At 40.8% G+C, this 19,498-nt stretch overlaps 1 protein-coding gene across 5 annotated transcripts in view; it reads right to left on the reverse strand.

Annotated features, from left to right (window-relative positions):
- NSMCE2 (NSE2 (MMS21) homolog, SMC5-SMC6 complex SUMO ligase) overlaps positions 1 to 19,498 on the reverse strand; it is a 242,812-nt gene that overhangs the window by 109,796 nt on the left and 113,518 nt on the right. For 3 of the 5 annotated variants that reach the window (XM_047783268.1, XM_047783267.1, XM_047783271.1), the window contains one exon: positions 6,368 to 6,451. The exons of 1 other annotated variant lie outside the window; for it this stretch is intronic. In XM_047783268.1, coding sequence (XP_047639224.1) covers positions 6,368 to 6,451 — 84 coding nt within the window. The remainder of the gene's footprint in view (positions 1 to 6,367; positions 6,452 to 19,498) is intronic. One more of the 5 variants, XM_047783269.1, reaches the window with a different exon arrangement.

A 19,498-nucleotide genomic window follows, 5' to 3' on the forward strand; every position in this document is an offset into this window, starting at 1 on the left:
AAGAGAAAGACAAAACATGGACTTTCGTCCTAAGTCATCCTAGTTTCCTAAAACGAACTGGGAAATGTTTCATATTTTCACAGGCTTTAAAACAGATTAGTGAGCACAGAAAATATCCATTCCTTTAAGATTTGACATAATGTAACAATTAGTGTGTCTAGGATTTCCACCTTTGGGGAGGAAAGATCTTTCTTTTTTCTTTTCTTTTTTTCTTTTGTCTTTTCTAGGGCTGCTCCCGAGGCATGTGGAGATTCCCAGGCTAGGGGTCTAATCGGAGCTGTAGCCGCCAGCCTAACCAGAGCCACAGCAATGCGGGATCCAAGCCGCATCTCACGGCAATGCCGGATCCTTAACCCACTGAGCGAGCGAAGCCAGGGATCGAACCCACAACCTCATGGTTCCAGTCAGACTTGTTAACCACTGAGCCACGATGGGAACTCCGGAAAGATCTTTCTTTCAGTCTTCTTTTTGTCAACATCATTCACATTTTGGCTATTCCGAAGCAATTTTGATTGTTTTTGTTTTAAATCTATTTTTTGCTCATTCAGTTTGCAGATTTAATTTACTGCCATAGGTTAAACATATTACTCTTTTCTAACTTATTTTTAAAGAACTTCTTCTGCATCTATGGTTATAGATCCCTCCACCCCCTCTCATTTTAAAGCTGTGCCTTAGGATCTTATTATGGTTTGATTTTTTTTTTTTTTTGGCTGCACCCGTGGCATGCAGAAATTCCTAGGCTGGGGATCGAACAAACCTATGCCACAGCAGTGATAATGCCAGATCTTTTTTTTTTTTTTTTTGACTGCACATGTGGCATATAGAAGTTCCTGGGCCAGGGATCAAATCTTAGCCCTGCAAAGAGGCACCACAGCTGAGGCCATGCCGGATCCTTAACCCACTGCACCACTGCGGGAACTCTGACAACACCGATCCTTAACCCACTGAGCCACAAAGGAACTCCATACTACGGCTGGATTAAAATTTTTTTAATTTTCACTTTTTAAAGTTTTACTGAAGTATAGTTTATTTACAATGTTATGATAATTTCGGCTATACGACAAAGTGATTCCGTTATACGTGTGCACACATCCATCCTCGTTCAGATTCTTTTCCCACAGAGATGATCAGAGAACACTGGGTGGAGTTCTCTGTGCTATACAGCAGGTCCCTGTGGGCCAATCATTCCACATACCATACACACAAAAAACTGAACCCTTGGCTTTCAACAGAATAAAGTGGTCCCTGTGTGGTAATGAGTAAGTTGTTTTCATTTTAAACTATATCGTTTTTTCCACACTTCCAAATGTTCTCCTCTCCCCCTCATTCTTAACCAAGTGATTAGGAAGTTATTCATCTGTTTTCTAGTTTATTCTAGTCTAGTACTGCTTGACCTTACTTTGTCCTGTATTTCATTATCAATGGCAATAACAAAACAGCATTTTAGGGGAGCCCCCTTGCACGCTCCCATCTTCCTCTGCCTTCCAAATCGGTGACATACTTGACAACCGCAGATCCCCATTTTTATTATTAGTCTGCTACGTTATTCCTTTTTGAGAACTCATTCATCATTAATCTTATGGCTTACTACTATGTTAGCAACTGTTACAGTTAATTCCGCACCAATTAAAAAAAAATGCCCTCCTATAATTTCCTTCCTTTACTGGGCTCTTTATTCTTACTAATTACTTATTTGGCTCTTGCATGTTTTTGCATAATTTTTTTTCAGAGCAAGGACATGAGTGGAATATTTTGCAAGTCATTCAAGGTCAAAGATGATCTCTCTACTGCCCTTTCAAGAAAAAATTTTTGCTATGGCTCAGTGGAAACAACACAACTAGTACCCAGGGTTAAATACAACAATTTTGCTAGGATACACTTAAAGAGTGAATTTGATTCCTGGCCCTGCTCAGTGGGTCAAAGAATCCAGCATTGCTGTGAGTGTGGTATAGGCTGGCAGCTATAGCTCCGATTTGACCCCTAGCCTGGGAACTTCTATATGCCGCGAGTGCAGCTCTTAAAAGCAACAAACAAACAAAAAGAAAAGAAAAAGAAAATAAGCAAAAAGAAAGAAAAAGTAGAGATGCCTTAGCTGGCTGTAAAATTTGGGTAACAACCCTTTCTCCTCTAGGTCTAAGGTGATGCTCTGTTGCTTTTTGCATATAGTGCCATCAGGTAACTGGATACAAATTTATTCTCCTTCTTTTGTGGATAATATCTTCTCCCTCACTCCAGTCTACCCCAACCCCACATATCTGAATGCTTATAGTTTATTCCTTGTTTTTATTCTATTCTATTCTATTCTATTCTAGTCTAGTCTAGTCTATTTTAGTCTTTTGTCCTTTTAGGACTGCATCCGAGGCATATGGAGGCTCCCAGGCCAGGAGTCCAACCAGAGCTGCTGCTGCCGGCCTATGCAGGAGCCACAGCAGCTCTAGATCTGAGCCACGTCTGTGACCTACACCACACTTCACAACAACGCTGGATCCCTAACCCACTAAGCAAGGCTAGGGACCAAACCTGAAACCTTGTGGTTCCTAGTTGGGTTCGTTAACCACAGCACCACGACGGGAACTCCTATTCCTTATTTTATTTTATTTTTGTCTTTTTGCCTTTTCTAGGGCTGCTCCCGTGGCATATGGAGGTTCCCAGGCTAGGCGTCTAACTGGAACTGTAGCTGCTGGCCTACACCACAGCCACAGCAACACCAGACCCAAGCCGCGTCTGCAGCCTACACCACAGCTCACAGCAACGCAGGATCCTTAACCCACTGAGCAAGGCCAGGGATTGAACCCACAACCTTATGGTTCCTAGTCGGATTCGTTATTCACTGCGCAACGAAGGGAACTCCTCCTATCCCTTGTTTATTTTAAACTTGTAATTCACTTTTAAAATACAACAATTTTACTAGGGTACATTTAAAGAGTGAATTTTCATCATTATTCTCTTCACTTAATAACAGCTTTCTTTAGCTATAATTCACAGAGTATAAAATTTCTTCATTATCTTTTGCTGGCCACTTTTGATATGAAGATTCATGATTCCATGCTAAGGTCGTGATGAACTTATGAAATTTAACATGTAAGCTCAGGTTATCATCTTGAACCAGAAGCCCGTCCAATATACCCTGAAGCTGCCTGCTGCTGCCATGCTATGCCTCCCACCTGTTTCACTGATACCATCTTCAAACATGCTTCACATTCTTTCCATACTCCTGGCTTTCTCAGCAGGGTCCTCTCCTTTCTCCAATGTTTTGCTGGGTCCAATCCTCGTCCTTCCTCTCCTCTCGTTCTATACACTCTTCCTGTGTCATCTCATCCATTTCCTGACCCCAACTGACATCTCTGTCAGTGGTTCTCAAGCCCCTCCTCAAATACTGTTCATATGGAAACATTCTCCCATCAGTAACACCTCTCATTAGACACAGGAATTCACAACTACGGGGACATCCTAAAATCTCAGGAAGTACGTTTGCAGCTTGAAGAATTACTTCTCCTCTCCAGGGACCTTTCATTAGAGACACGTGTCTGATCTACCTCTAGAGGACAGCGCCATTATCCACTGAGCTGTCCACTCCTGAAGCCTGGAGGTCATCAGCGCTAGACCCAAAGACAGAGATGATGTCTCTGTAGTATCTCAGAGCGTCTTTGACACACAGCAGCACAACAAGTATTTGTTGAAGGGGTGGATTCAAATCACTGAATCCTGTGATGTCCAATTCATATTCTTTCAACGCACCCTCTTCTCTTCATCCACACTGTCGGTGTTTTTGTTAGAACTGCTATCATTGTCTCCCAGCTACCACCGAAGCTTCCCAGCCCCCAGTCCTCTTCCCCAATCCATTCTCCATGCTCCAAGTCAGAGTTACCCTGTTCAGTTAAAGGTCCCTCAACTTCAGGCGCTCTGAAATCAAACCCAAATTGTTCAACACGACACACAAGTCTAACTCTCTTGACTTCATACATAGCATTCCTTCTACTTGAGAGAACAACTACTGTATCACTGTAAGGAGAATTTCCTGATGCCCCACAGCTGAACTAAATACTCACATACACTCTGAAGTATCCTGTGCTGTCCCTACTATTGCACCTATTTTGTATTATAATTGTCTGTTTATTTGTGTGTCTCCTCAACTATGCTGTGAATTCTGATAGATAAGCCGCTGTCCTTTTCACTGTATCTCAAGGCCCAACATAGTTCCTGCACAGAGTAGGCATTTGTTGAGTATCCTGTGAATGAATATATTTTCAAACATCACCAATGATCACTGAAGTAGATAATTTTGTGATTTCATCATGGGACGGGGATTCCGAACCCCGCTGGGATCCATAAATAGGTACTAAGAGGGCATGAACATCATGAAATTGTATCCAATATTTTACAGGAATATACATTTTTGAGGGTAATTTTCTAAAGAGACAATCACCCTAAAAACTTAAGAAATATTGCTGTTGGAGTTTATCTGGTTAGAAAGAAACTTTCTAAAGTGTACTGCAAATGAACAAGACCAAAATGGAGATACATACACACAACACACAGACCTATGGCTATACAGAGACTGCCTTAATGATATCAAGCCTAATGGCAAAACTTTTACTGAACAGGGACAAGAATCAGAGAAGTCAGAGGGTTGCAAGAAGGACGGAGGAAAACCAGAGGGTGCCAGAAAAAGAATTTAGAAAGGGAGAACAGAGAAGCAAAGGAACTTCTGTCTACCCTGCCATTCTGTACAGGGTCCTTACATAGTCAGCCTGGGAAAGGTTAGGGCTTTGGTACAAAGGCTGTCAAGGTCTGAAGATACCTGCATAGTTTTAAAACCTGCAAACCTCAGCACGCCATGAGGCTGCTCCACTTTGGGATAGTTCTGTCTCGTTGTCTTTTCAGGGCTGTCCAGTGAATCCCTGTCTAGACACTGACCTTCAACAGAAGGAGAGCAGGCAAAAGGAAGGCAATGGCTTGGGCTTATGTGAAAAGAGGAGCAGGGAGAGGAGTAGGTCAAACACTCACTGCTTTTCAGGGGACCATCTTTTTCTGACTCACTCTATTCCTCTGTCTTTATTTAGGGTATAGTTTATGTGCTTCCCTATTTGCAGACATATCATGCACTTTGACAAAATAAGAAAATGTACGTAAGTTCTAAAAAGACTGGTAGTTTTGAGAGTTGCAGGGGTTTTACAAATGCTGACCAAGTTCATCCTTTTCCCACTAATTAAACTTTTATTGAAGCTATGGAATATGATTTTTCTTTCCTTCTTTTTTTGGGGGTATTTCCTCACAACAGCATGTAACATATTATGCTATCTGGTTTGCATTAGAAAATGCTAGCTTAGTAAAAAAATACTGTTACTAATCCACTAAAGTTGGACAAGTATTTCAGAGGTGGTGACAGACTTGATTTTGAGTGGTTTCGATGCTACCCCGCCTAACTTCCACTATTGCAGAGTCCACAGAGTAGCTACTGATCTTACATCCAAGAGGTCTCTGGCTGTGAAACAAACCTTACTCACATGGGGATGAAGAATGGACTCTTTCCTCATAAGTATCATCTTTCATCCAAAGAAAATGAAAGCCAGAGGATGGTGAATTTGGCCAAGAGGCCAGAAGAATTCACTGACTGGTTAATCAGCATGTAAATAATGAGGAATAACCCACAAACCTATACAGCAATTCATCCCCGTTTCATTTGCCATCAATACACAGGAACGGCTCTGAGTGATGGACAGGGACAGGGGCCGCATGAACTTGTCGTACATACTAATAATCCAACAATGTCTTATTTTCTTGCAGGACTCCAGTTGTATAAAATGAAGAGAACTGTGATTGTCAAAACAAAAGTTTTTAAGAACCAAGTTTGTAAAAAAAATAGGTCTCAGGTTTCATATTAACTTGTCCTACCTGAAAATCTTTGTAAGGTCCCAATCTAGTAATAAAAGATATATTATTTTAAATCAAACCTGACAGCTGAGGATTGATTTGGGTGCATTCCTGATAAATTTATGGTAAAATTTAAGCTGGCTGGAAATGGGGGTGAAAGAAGAGGAGTAGGGGAGAAAGGAGGAAATATAACAAAATCCTACCTAATACTGTACTTATTTGATGCAAGAATCAATGCTTTAAAATACCAGGGTTTGCTTAGGAGTTGAAATGAGTTTTGCCCTATTGTCTACCACGACATCCTTTGGGCAATTTCCTTATTGAAATCTGGTTTACGTTCCACTGTATTCATAGACAGGCTGAACAAGTCACTGAGAATTTGTCTTTTACTCTTTCCATAGTAGCGTGTGGGATTTTGAAACCCTTTCAAATGCGACCAGGATTGTTGTGAGGAAAGAGGGAAAGATGAGGATGGAAGAAAAAAGTCTATAACCTCGTTCATTGCCTGCTCTACTTGCATCCTTATCCTTAATCTTGTCGAACTCATTGCGTCCTCCATCTTCTTTAGGTTTCACTGCTGGAAGAGAGACCTGGGTTAGGAAGTGACTTGAGCATGACGCCAGGATCAATGCTGACAATGAGATGAGAGCCAGAAGTGAAGCCAGAAGAGGATGTGAAGCCAGAACTGGAAATGGGTTTGGGGGTCCTCATGATGGGGCGTCTATAATATACATTCCGTTTGGCCGTAGAGGTTGAAATTTACAAGACCAAACAATTAATACTCACCCGGAGGACAAGGGTCTACTGTCACTGACATCATATTTGGTACTCTCTAACTGAAATGTGCACATTCTTAGGATGTTCTCAACATGCCTTCTGGGAAGAACTTTTCTGGTGAAGTGTGGGATGGAAAGAGAAGGTGGAGCAGGACGACACGGATGGGCATCACCTGGGAAATCCAGCAGTCCGCTCCAACAGATGCCCACAAGGCAGTATTTACCTTGATGAGCCTTGCAGACTCTGATACCCGATCTCATTTTGCCTGGGCCCAGGAATGCAGACTCATGCTAATAAAACTCACAAGACACTGATGTATATAAAACAAAAAGAAGGCGACTTTATTATCGACAGTGAACACCAGAGGAAATCAGGCATACTGAATCTCTGCATTGGTCTGTACCAGCCTGATAGTGAATGCTCTCCTTGGGAAGGCAAATTACCAGAGAGAAGCTTGCTGTGCACAGAAGCAGAACAAGTGGAGTTAATTACGTGGGATTCCAGTGCAAAACAGCATGAGGCTCTGTGGCTCTGTACCACGGGGTAATCCACCTGCCAGGCAGGCCAGAGGCTTGCCCTCACCCGGCAGGTGCCATTGGCCAGAGGTATCGTGACAATTACTTTAAAGTTTTTCTTCTTCTCTGTGTCGGAGACAGAGAAAATGCTCTTCTGATGGAGACTTCTTATGTTTATTTGTTTTTAAGACGTCAGTATCTTCAATTAGGTTACAATCAAATCTTTCTGCCCATGGCATCTTTAGGTCTCATAAGATCACACTGCCTCTCTTCGCTTTAATATATTAGGTGTTCATTTCCTTATTTAATTTTCAGAGAGTATTTTCACTTTCCTGCTTTCTGGGATCAAGAGGGGCACCACGTGGTGGACTCCACATTTGCCTACAGGTTCCACAAAGTGTCTGTTAAATTCAAATCAACCTGTATTCACCGTGCCAACTTTATGCCCACTGCTGTGCCAGATACAAAATAATATTCAAAAGTATAACAAGAGCCTCTAAAGAAATGTTGTATCTATTGGATACCTATGGTCCTAAGTCCTTCTTAAGGTACATTTATTCATTCATTTTTTTCACTAGTATTCATAGGTCCCCACCTATGTACCAGGGTCAACTTGATACAAGAAATATAAAGATAAAATTGTCTTGTTCCTTTTAAGAGCTTACAGTCTAGCAAAGGAACAAGACATTTAAAAAAAAGGTCTCGACATTACTAATTATTAGAGAAATGCAAATCGTAACTACAATGAGGCGCCACCGCACACCAGGCAGAATGGCCATTATCAAAACGTCATCAAATGCTAGAGAGGGGGTGGAAAAAAGGGAACACCGTTGGGGTGCAGCTACTACGGAAAACAGTATGGAGGTTCCTTAAAAAACTAAAAACAGAGTTGCCGTATGATCCAGCAGTCTCACTCCTGGGCATATATCCAGACAAAAGAAGATGTGGTATATATACACATGAATATACATGAAATACCACTCAGCTATCAGGAAGAATGAAATCATGTCATTTGCAGCAACATGGATGGACCTAGAGATTAGCATCCTAAGTCAAGTCAGAAAGAGGAAGACAAACACCAGATGCTCTCACTTATATGTGGAATCTAAAATACGATACAAATCAACATATCTACAAAACAAAAACAGACTTACAGTATAGAGAACAGACTTGTGGTTGCCAAGGGGGAGGCAGGGTAGGGAAGGGAAGGACTGGGAGTGTGGGATTAGCAGAGGCAAACTATTACATATAGGATGGATAAACAGCGAGGTCCTGATGTATAGCAAAGGGAACTGTATTCAATATCCTGTGACAAACCATAACGGAAAAAACATGAATAAGATTACACACACACACACACAACTGAATCACTTTGCTGTACAGAAGAAATTAACACAACATTATAAATCAACTATTCTTCAATTTTTAAAAAAAGGTACGTACTGTGCAGAGTGGTGAGGAGGCTGGCAGAGGGAGTACTTTTATACATAAGGGCAGAGACAGAAGCCATATTTTTAAAATCTGTTTTTTTAAAATATACTAAATAATAATGATCATTTATTTTATTTTTTGTCTTTTTGCCTTTTTCTGGGGCCGCTCCCTCGGCATATGGAGGTTCCCAGGCTAGGGGTCCAATCGGAGCTGTAGCCGCCGGCCTACGCCAGATCCCCAGATCCGAGCCATGTCTGCAACCTACACCACAGCTCATGGCAATGCCAGATCCTTCACCCACTGATGGAGGCCAGGGATCGAACCCGCAACCTCATCATTCCTAGTCGGGTTCGTTAACCACTGCGCCACGACGGGAACTCCCAATAAAAATCATTTTAAAAATTAACTACAGTGGCTTGAAGCACAAAGTATACTACTTTCCTTTTTCACTACTTCCCCAGCCCTGTTCTACCTCTCAAGGCCATCTTCAGTCAGTAAGTGCTGAATCTTTTTCTAAGTATGTGAAAAACATATACACACGCTCACTTTTTCATCCCCCCATATACATATACAAACATAACTTCTATATCTATTATATCAATTGTGTGAATTTATATTACATATTCTATTTATGTAACACATATGCACAGAAACATTTATGTAATCTATACGCATGTGTGAGATCATTAATATATACTGGTTTGGGGGGTTTTTTCCTTCCTTTTTTTTCTTTTTGGCTGCAGCATGCAGTAGTTTGATGTGGGATTTCAGTTTCCAGACCAGGGAATGAACTCAGGCCACAGAGGTGAAAGCACAAAATCTTAACCACTAGACCACTAGGGAACTCGCTGTATATTGTTTTATAACTTGATTTTTTACATTTAATTCCTTGTTATAAATTATAACATGTATATAAAAAAGTACACAAAGCAGCAGTTTCCATTGTGGTGCAGTGGAAACGAATCCAACTAGGAACCATGAGGTTGCAGGTTCGACCCTGGCCTTGCTCTGCAGGTTAAAGATCCGGCGTTGCCGTGAGCTGTGGTGTAGTAGGTTGAAGATGCGGTTCGGATCTGGTGTTGCTGTGGCGTAGGCCAGCAGCTACAGGTCCAATTAGACCCCTAGCCTGGGAACTTCCATATGCCGCGGGTGCAGCCCTGAAAAAGACAAAAAAAAAAAAAAAAGTACGCAAAGCAAATAGACTCAGTTTAGAAAATAAATTATTCCCACATATCTCCTTCCAGGTCAACAGAGAATTCTGAAAACCCTAGAACCTCCCTGTAACCGCTCCCCCAATCATTATCCTCAATTTTATGTTAGTCATTCCTAGCGAAAGCAGCTTTAGTTCTCTAAGCTTCTCATTTTTTCTTATATTTCCTTAGATTTTCAGCCCTTTGCTGCTCTGAGGATGCTTTCTCATACATATTCAACAATTCTGATAACTTCCAGCAGAAGAATTGTTCAAATAACCTAATCAGCCACATTTCCGATAGTGATGATTGGTGTCACATCTCAATTTCTTCCTGTGTTACGGTTCTATGTATAAATGTGGATTTGTACCTACTAGATCCTAATCCTTAGGGGTTATGAGAAATAAACATCTTTGACCTCTCACAGCACAAAGAGGGAAATATGTAATAAATGCACAAAGAGTAAAGAAATGGAAAAGAGAACAAATACGTAATTACTCCTGCTCTCGAGGAGTTTCCATTTTCTTTTTGTGAAAGATGTATATGCATAAAATAATTTGACATGAAACAATCTGAGGCAATAAAGAGATATGTTTAAATGAAATCACTTATATTCACTGCTATGGAAAGATTTCCAGGATATATTGCCAAGTAAAAAAGGAAAGCTCCAGGATGATGTAGGTGGGTAAAATAGATCTTTTTTTCCTTTGGTGGAGCTCATGGCATGTGAAAGTTCCTGGGCCAGGGACTGAACCTGTACCACAGGAGTGACCCAAGCCACTGCAGTGACAATACTGGATCCTTAACCCACCGCACCACAAGGGAACTCCTGTAATCTATAGCTATCTCCATGTGTGTCAACAGGTATGTGTCTGTATGTGCCTGAGCATATTCTTGTTTATATACAGAAACAGGACGGTAAAGACACCTAACGATGGTTGCTTCTACAGACTGGGATTAGGAAGCCAAGAGTGATCTTTTCACTTTCAAATACCCTACATGATATTTTTACATCAAGCATATACTACTTTTATAGTTGGGGGAAATTTTAAAATCACATTTAAGGGCAAACACATCTGACAAAAGAAATCAAGAACTCAAGACTGCCAGGAAGTCAGAAATTACTGGGGAAGGCTTAAAATTGAAAAGGCAGGACATGAAATGGGCCCAGAAGGACTGATAGAGTTTAAGTTGGGGGACAGGAGTCGGGGGGGGGGGGGCAGTGGGGGGATAGTGGTGAACAGTTTGCACTGTGAGCACACACCAGGGGAGTGATGAGAATGGTACCCAGAGGGGACCATGAGGAAGCTCGCTCCCTGCGCTAAAGCTAACCCCAGTTTACACTGAGAGAGGGGATTAAACGGACACAGGGTCAGAGCATAAAATGTGGAAGGGCATCAATACTACGCGTTCATAACCGGCTTGATGGGAAAAAGAAATCATTACAGTTTTCTTTATGAAGCAGTAATATGAGATAACATTAACCTCGAGGAAGGTTTGTGCAGAATGACATCAGATGCGAAAAATCCCTGGTAATTTATAAAGTGCTAGATCAGCAAGTATAGATCTTATTAAGTAAGTTATTATACATTAAAAGTCACATTTTAGGGAGATGACATTGGTATTCTTAGAATAGAATGCATTACAGGGCAAGAAAGATTCAGAGCAAGGAGATTCCTTAGCAATGTACGTACTTCAAAGATCTTACCCTGTTTACACAATCTGAAAAATGCAGATAACTGTCCTACTCCTCAGGCCTGTTTTAAGAATGAAATGCACATGTAATGGTATGGTCAAAATGTACTAGTTCACTTCTCCTCAACTGCTAATTAATGTCCAGAGGTATGGAGATAAAGACCAAAACTGATGCCATGGTCGTTCTAAATAAATAATTAAGATCTATTCATTGGATGTAGAGAATGAAAGAGGAAAGGATAAAAGATTTCTTCTAGGTTTCCAGCAGGGAAGACAGGTGAAATGGTGATGTAGGGACAGAAACGGACCGAGACCCGCAGTCTGCAATCTGCAGCAGTTCAGGAGTCCTGACACTCTTACCACGTGAGTTTCACCTCGTCCATCTCTTTGTCACACCTAACCCACGACCCTCCCCTCGTGGGTATGGGGGAACCTCCTTGTATTAGTACAAATATGGCTTAAAATATTTTCAAATAAAAGTGCATTTATATTCATTTTATTTTGGAAAAAATTTTTGAGAACGTAAAAATCTCAAAACAATGGAGACATGCAAAGTTACTGACTATTCAATTACTACAGTGGGCAAAACTTAGCAATGTTTTGTTCAAAATCAAAACAAACTCTACACTTATAAGGAAGAAAAAGCCTACATAAATATAATTTGATGGAATTAAGTATCTTTAGGGTTTAAACTTATTTGTACTTCTATTTTTATCCTTTTAGGCCCAAACCACAAAATCGTAAAAACCGAAAAAAGATCAATATAAATTAATAATGTAAGTGATGCTTTTAAAATTCTTTTCTTCCGAGTGGATTCTGACTTCTGAGTGTCACGTTACAACCCTGGGCCACAGTCTTAAAGCCGAGTTTCTTACAGCTTTACAGTACGCTAGAAGTTTTTGTTGCCTAGCGAGAGGTCAAAAGCTTGAGGATTATTACATGATAGAACACAAAAATTCAAAAAGTTTACAAAGTAATCTGTCATGCTTCAGACTCTTTACTTTTCTGTAAGGTCACATTTCTGTAGAAGATGACAGAGTTGGCGATTGCGTAACTAAGCCTCCAGAACTACTTACGACTCTGGAATGTGATCATTGTTTTGCAATGGAGCTGGTCACCATCATATGAAAATCTTGGGAAATAAAACATCTTGTTTACCTGCTAGTTCCTGTCAGAGAACAGCTCATTCGCACACAGTACCACAGTACTTTAGTCTAAACGCCCAACCTCCACTGCTTGGTGCTAATGATTCTAGTTTAAAGGAATGTGAAGACTATTTCTACCTACTTGAAAAGGTAAACAGAAGAGGGAGGGGGTGGGGGAAGAGAGAAGAAGTGGGAGAGTGGAAAAGAAAGGCATCTTTGCTTCGCAGTAACGTGGGAAGGGGGAGGCAGAAGATGATGGAGATGCAACACAAGTAGCTATGAGCTGGTTGTTGAAGGTGGAGCTGAGTCCACACAAGGGCATCTTCTACGGTGCCTACTCTGTATGTGGAAATGTTCCATAATTAAAAGTTAAAGAAAGGAAAAGGCACATACCTAATTGTTCAAGATTGGGTCCTAACTCGACACCTACCTGAAAAGGGATAATACAGTACTATTAACAGTCCTGCGGTAAATGTCATCTTCAGAACAGATTTAAGATTTCAAGAGCTCCTGAGGCTCATTCGCCCGATAACGATAACAAAATTTATGCCAGACCGTAATCCTTATTCTGCCCATCATACTCACATAAATGGAGCACTTTCACAACTCTTATTATCTCAACTACTCTTCACAATAACTCTGTGAAATCTGGCAAATAACATTTTAATTTATGAAAAATACGAGGCTCAGAGAAGTTAAGTGGATTTCATGTCTTTCATTCATTCACTTCACAAACATTTTACTAGTATGTGTCAGGCAAATCTGGCCTGGGTATTAGGAATTAAGAGACAAAGAAAATGGGATTCCCTTTTTACAAGAGATGCATAGTTTAGCAGAAGAGACAGATTTACAAAATAATTACATGATGAGGTGAATCATACTATAATGAAGTGTTTCTCAAAAATTTTCTAACCATGACCTACAGTAAGAAATGCATTTTACATGACAACCCAGTATATGCAAACATGTTTAAGTGAAACAAACGTTTCATGAAACAATATTCTTCGATGTATGAGTCACACTGTGGTATTTTCTCATCTACCCTATTCAGTATCTTTTCTTGTTTTTAATAAAATGCTGGTCACAACCTTTGTACAACTGGGTTGCTGCTTACAACACTGCATTATTCACTACGGGTGTAACCACAGTGTGCAAAAGTGCTCAGATGAGTATGATCCGAGTTCTCTGGCAACACAAAAGGAAACAAAAACTCTTCCAGGGAACGAGAAAGGCCTTTAAGAGGTTGGTCTCTGAGTACTTATCAATATTAAAATGGCAGAACCAGAACAAAGTCTTAAGAGGCTTTAATCACTCTGCTCTTGCAATAATTGTGCTACTTTACACTGGCCAAACACAAAGCAGCAGCAGACTGAGCACTCACTGAAACGCTACGGAAACAAGTTGTTTTCTTGGAGGGATGTCAGCAATCATTCATTCATTCATTCATATTTACTAACTCTTCATTATGTGGCACAGCACTTCCTGCCCACTGGATCATCCTGCTACTACCTGTACAACAACTATAAACATTCTGAGACTTTAAGGTTTACTCTGCGACTAACAATCCTAAATATTTGTTTTCTCAAAAATTCTCTGGAAGAAAGGCTGAAAAACAAGAGACCAGGATGATACACGTTAGATGTAAACTTGGATACCGTCATTTTTTAAATGATTTTAATTTCTTCCATTATAGTTGCTTTACAGTGTTCTGTCAACTTTCTACTGTACAGTGAAGTGACCCAGTCACACACACACATATACATTCTTTTTCTCACATTATCCTCCATCACGTTCCATCACAAGTGACTAGATATAGTTCCCACTGCTATACAGCAGGATCTCATTGCTTAACCACTCCAAATGCAATAGTTTGCATCTAGGATACTGTAATTTTTATCAACCGCAAATATATACCTTGATTTTGTTCAAGGCCTTAATCTTCTCTATCACAGTCTCAAAAATGTGCTGTCCCTCCAGGCAGCTGTAGCTGCTGTATACAGAGCTCAGTGAAGGGAAGAGCCAGAAGGCCCGTGGCTCCTGGAGCACTAAAATCTCATGCCGCTGCCCCCTGCTGTCTAAGAGGGACAGGGGCAGGATCTGGGAGACCCATGGACTTGATTTGCCGTTGTCATTTCCTCCAATAGGAAGATTTCCATTTTTAGGTACCTGTTCTGAGAATCTATTTTACCCAAATGCACCAAAGACTCATTTTGTAAACTGGACCTTGTCTGGTAAGTTCTTTGTGCCTTTTACCCATGAAGCAATAAAGCAGAAAGGTGCTTTTCCACATCAGCTGTGATCAGCTTACAATATTGCTACTATTCATTGGGCATGCAATAAATATTCAGCAAGAATACTGATATTGACACTAACGGAAAACAGACAGAAGAAAGTTAATCGGACTTCATGAGATATAGAGGAACTACAGCTGTTTCTCATCCCTACTTCCCCAAAGGGAAACATGGTTTGAATATCAATGACAACAGATTTTGTTGGCTGACGTATTCTTAATGGAAATCAAACCAAACTGAATCAAAACCAAAAAGATCAATGGACATTTGTGCCTTTAATCATAAAACTGTAGGGTCTTAGTAAGCTGAAAGTGTTCTAGGTTAGGCTTTAGCAGTTATTAACTCAGTAACAGAGGGTTGGCCAGAAGGAAATGAAAATTAGAGTTTTGAGAAAGTTACTGAAAAGCATAGGCCATTTGTAAAGACATTCTAAGCTTTGGATGAACCCCTGTGTTTGGAAGACATGTTTAGGGTTGCTGCCTTTGAATATTCTAAGAAGTCTAAACAGGTGAATGAACTACATTCTAAAAGACCTTCATGTTTTAGATTACACAAAAGATTTATTTTAAGAATACTGACTCTTTAATTTAGACCACCAAGGAAAACATTTTCAAAACTCTGTAAATATTTAGTTAGAATCAAATGATAAAACATTAAAACAATCAACCACCAGAGCATAAGCTTGGCACTGTTTTCCTTCTACAATCTTTTTTTTTTTTTTTTTTGGTCTTTTTGCCATTTCTAGGGCTTCACCTGCAGCATATGGAGGTTCCCAGGCTAGGGGTCTAATTAGAGCTATAGCTGCCAAGCCTATGCCAGAGCCACAGCAATGTGGGATCCGAGCCGAGTCTGCGACCTATACCACAGCTCATGGCAACGCCAGATCCTTAACCCACTGAGCAAGGCCAGGGATCAAACCTGAAACCTCATGGTTCTTAGTTGGATTCGTTAACCTTCTTCTATAATCTTTATGACTCACTTCCAACTTTGTATGAAGCATCTTCAGATGACTGCTCTACTTTAGGCATCTCAACCCATTATGTCCCAAACTAAATGCTAATTCACTTCTACTCCCTCCTCTGGCCAACCTCCCGGAACACCCATTCTTCTTAATTAATTCCAGTGATCTCTAAAATGGGTATGCACAGAAAAAAAAATGCACCAGGGAAAGCCATAAAATATTAAAACTTCTGTACTAGATACAGGCTCAAAAGTATTTAACTACTAAGGGTATGTGATTTTGAAAAAAGTTGAGATGACTAATCTAATCCAGGCTTCCTCACTGCCTTTAGACCATCAGTCCACAAAGGACTTCAATTCTCTCTCAAAGTCTCTTCCACTTTTCCTTCCATTTCCACTGCCTCTGCAGTAGCTCAGATGCTCCACATCTTGCTTGGGTTTCTGCAGGAGTTTTCCATTTTGTCTTACTTCTTGTATTATCTTTTTCCAACTCATTTTTCACTCTGCCACTAGAAGTATCTTCACTATTCAGATAATATTGCTCATCCAAAAAAAGCAAACAAACAAACAAGTAAGCAAACAAAAACCACTGCCTACAATAATCCAAACACCAAAATGAGGGTTTTTTTCATGGTTTTCTATAGTTTTAGCTCAACCTAGGAATGTAGTGGAAACAAAAGCATGACCTTCAGGCCTAGGTTTGAGTTTTGGTCCTGCCTCTTGTGAGCTTTATTTATGACTTTGGGGAAAATCACTTAGGCTTCCTGAGTCTGTATTTCCATCTTCAAGTGGTGGTATTAATAGCTCACAACTGTTATGTAAATCAAGTGAGATTATCTATGCAAGAGGAGGAACCGAGCCCAGAGCCAGGCACGCGCTAATAGATGATCAATGGTTTGATCCCTTCGTGCTCTAGGTTCACTGCTACTACTGCCCTCTGCCTCGCTCCCCTGACCCCCCATCCCCACCCCATGACATTACGCACCAATCCAGGGGGAGGAACACAGGTTTTCCTCAAACACGACAGGCGCTCTCAGGCCCCTGTGACTCTGATTACACTATATGCTCAGCCTCGTGTATGTCCTTTCCTGCCTTCTCCGCTGAAATTCTACCCAGGCCTCAAGGCCCAGCTCAAATGTCAGCTCTTCCAGGAAGGCTTCCCTTGATTCCTCTGATCATCACTTTTCCTTTCTGTTCTTCCTGCACGCTGCTTACAGCTTTTCTTTGGTATTTCTTTCTTTGTGATGTAATATTACTATTATATTTGTATTAAATATAAAATCATGTTTACCTATGTTACCTGCATGAATTATAAGCTTCTTGAAGGCAGAAAGCATGCTTTTCTTCTTCTTAGCCTCAGCAATTAATACCTTGTACTGGAAAGGATTTAATACAGGTCTATTGATCGACTAAGTAAACACAGCAGAACAAAACTTGTACCTGAAAAATATACTATTTCTCTCTCCAATGCATAAATTAAAAGTAACAACAAAATGACCTAACAATGGTAAATTTTGATATTTCAGACTCAGTGAAAAGAACAAGATATTGTTTTTAAACTATTAAACAGATGATATCAATTGTCATCCATGACAGACTACTAGTGAGTGAATATGAATTGAGGGTGATGGTTCAAAGAGGAAAATCGTAATGCATACATACCATCTATTTAAAACCACGCTTTCAAATGCTTAATGAGCTCACACTATACTGAATGAAATAATCAGGACACAAAACTGATCCCAATCTTGCAAGTATATAAGAAAAAAGGCAACAGAAATAAAATAGACATTAATATGTGGTTATTTCTGAGCGGTAGGGCTACAGGTGATTTTTATTTTCTTTTATATTATCTAAATGTTCTACAACACACACATTTATATAGTTAGAAATTTAAAAAAACACTATCAATGAATTCTAATTAAAGCCTAACCAGATTTGCAAACACTAAAAAGCCTTATTAGCCCAGTAAAAGACTTCCTGATATTTTAATATTTAATCACAACACATTTGTGTAGACATCATTAAACACCAAGAGTTAATGCGGTAGTTTAGAAAAAGATAGTAATAGAAAATGGAGCCCTGCATTGTGATTAGTGACCAATTCGGTTCCCTTATTAAAAATATCAAATGGGAGTTCCCACCGTGGCAGGGTAGGTTAAGTATCCAACTGCAGTGGGTTAGGCTGCTGCAGAGGTGCAGGTTTGATCCCCAGCCCTGCACAGTGGGTTAAAGGATCCAGGTATTGTCACAGCTGTGGTGTAGGCTCAGTTGTGGCTCAGATTCGATCCCTGCCCTGGGAACTTCCATATACCACAGGTGCAGTCATAAATTAAAAAAAAAAATACATATATATATATACACACACACACACATATAAAATAAGATATTAATAAAAGTTTTCCTTCATTTTAACCAGAAAGAAGAGTAAGTAAACATTTGACTAGTTATTCCGTAGGTAGCAAAGCACCAGCTCTGGAGGAGGAAGGTGTCAGCTGGCATTCCAGCTCAGCCACTTGTCAGCTGTGCAACTTGCTCTCTGAGCTGCAGTCACTCTTTCCACAGATCAGGGAAAATCCCCACACTTCCTCACTATTATCTGCAGCCCCAGTGTCAACATCATCGTTAACCTCATCATTAATCTCATAATTAACAAGACCTCTATCCCAATGTCTAGGACAGGGGATGCCCTTTTCTATTCCGTGTCTCACAGATCTGGAGACTGTCCAACCCAACTGGAAGATGGACAAGGATGCGAGCAGGGGCTTATTCCGATTTGAAGGGCACCTGAAGGGTCGGTTAAGCTTGCTGATTCGAAAGTCGATCCTTAGTGGCCACAGGCACTGCGACTGCACCAGCCATGGCTGTGATGGTGGCACTCCCCGTGGACCCCTCTACAAAGTGGGATAGGATCACTAGACGGAAGCTGATGAAAGTGAGTGAGTGGGTGGAGACAGGGGTTGGAAGGACACAAACTGATGCGTGAGAGGGAGGAGAGAACAAGGTTTTGGTGGGCAGTGCCATCGAGGGGGCAGGGGAAAGAGGAAGCTAAGGGAGAAAGCGGAAATCGCCAGACTGTCAAATGGGGAGGAGGGGGAGGGGGGCGGTGGAGAGAGAAAGTTGTCTCGTCCTCTCCACTGTCTTCCTCCCGAAAGTTTCTCCCCAATTCATGCTTATCCTTCTGCTTCTCCCTCTTTCCCAGCCCCTTCTCAACCTCTTTGTTTCCAAAAGCACACTCATTCTGAAGAGTCATTCCCACTCCCTCTCGGACAAGTGGCATTCCTTTCTCCAGGAGTCTGGGAGTGAAAACCTGGAAAAACACCAGAGTGGCCTGCAACGTCCAAACTGGCTTCCCAACCCCTTGAGGTCCCTGAGCATCGAGGATGAGATCTGGAACTGATCCTGGCTGCAGGTATGAGGGGGCACTGAGCACAGAGAGCAGCCGTTCACCTCTCTACTTTCTGTTCCTGGCCTCCCCACGTCCTTATTTGCACTATCTTCAATTACAAAGGATGCTCTGTCTTCAATTACAAACGACCCACGCAAATGTCCCATGACTAGAATTTACCATCTGATAACTGTATGGTCACCTTCCTTTCCTGGCAAATATATAAAATGTT

Source organism: Phacochoerus africanus, chromosome 6, assembly GCF_016906955.1.
Source record: "Phacochoerus africanus isolate WHEZ1 chromosome 6, ROS_Pafr_v1, whole genome shotgun sequence".
Taxonomy (NCBI): domain Eukaryota; kingdom Metazoa; phylum Chordata; class Mammalia; order Artiodactyla; family Suidae; genus Phacochoerus; species Phacochoerus africanus.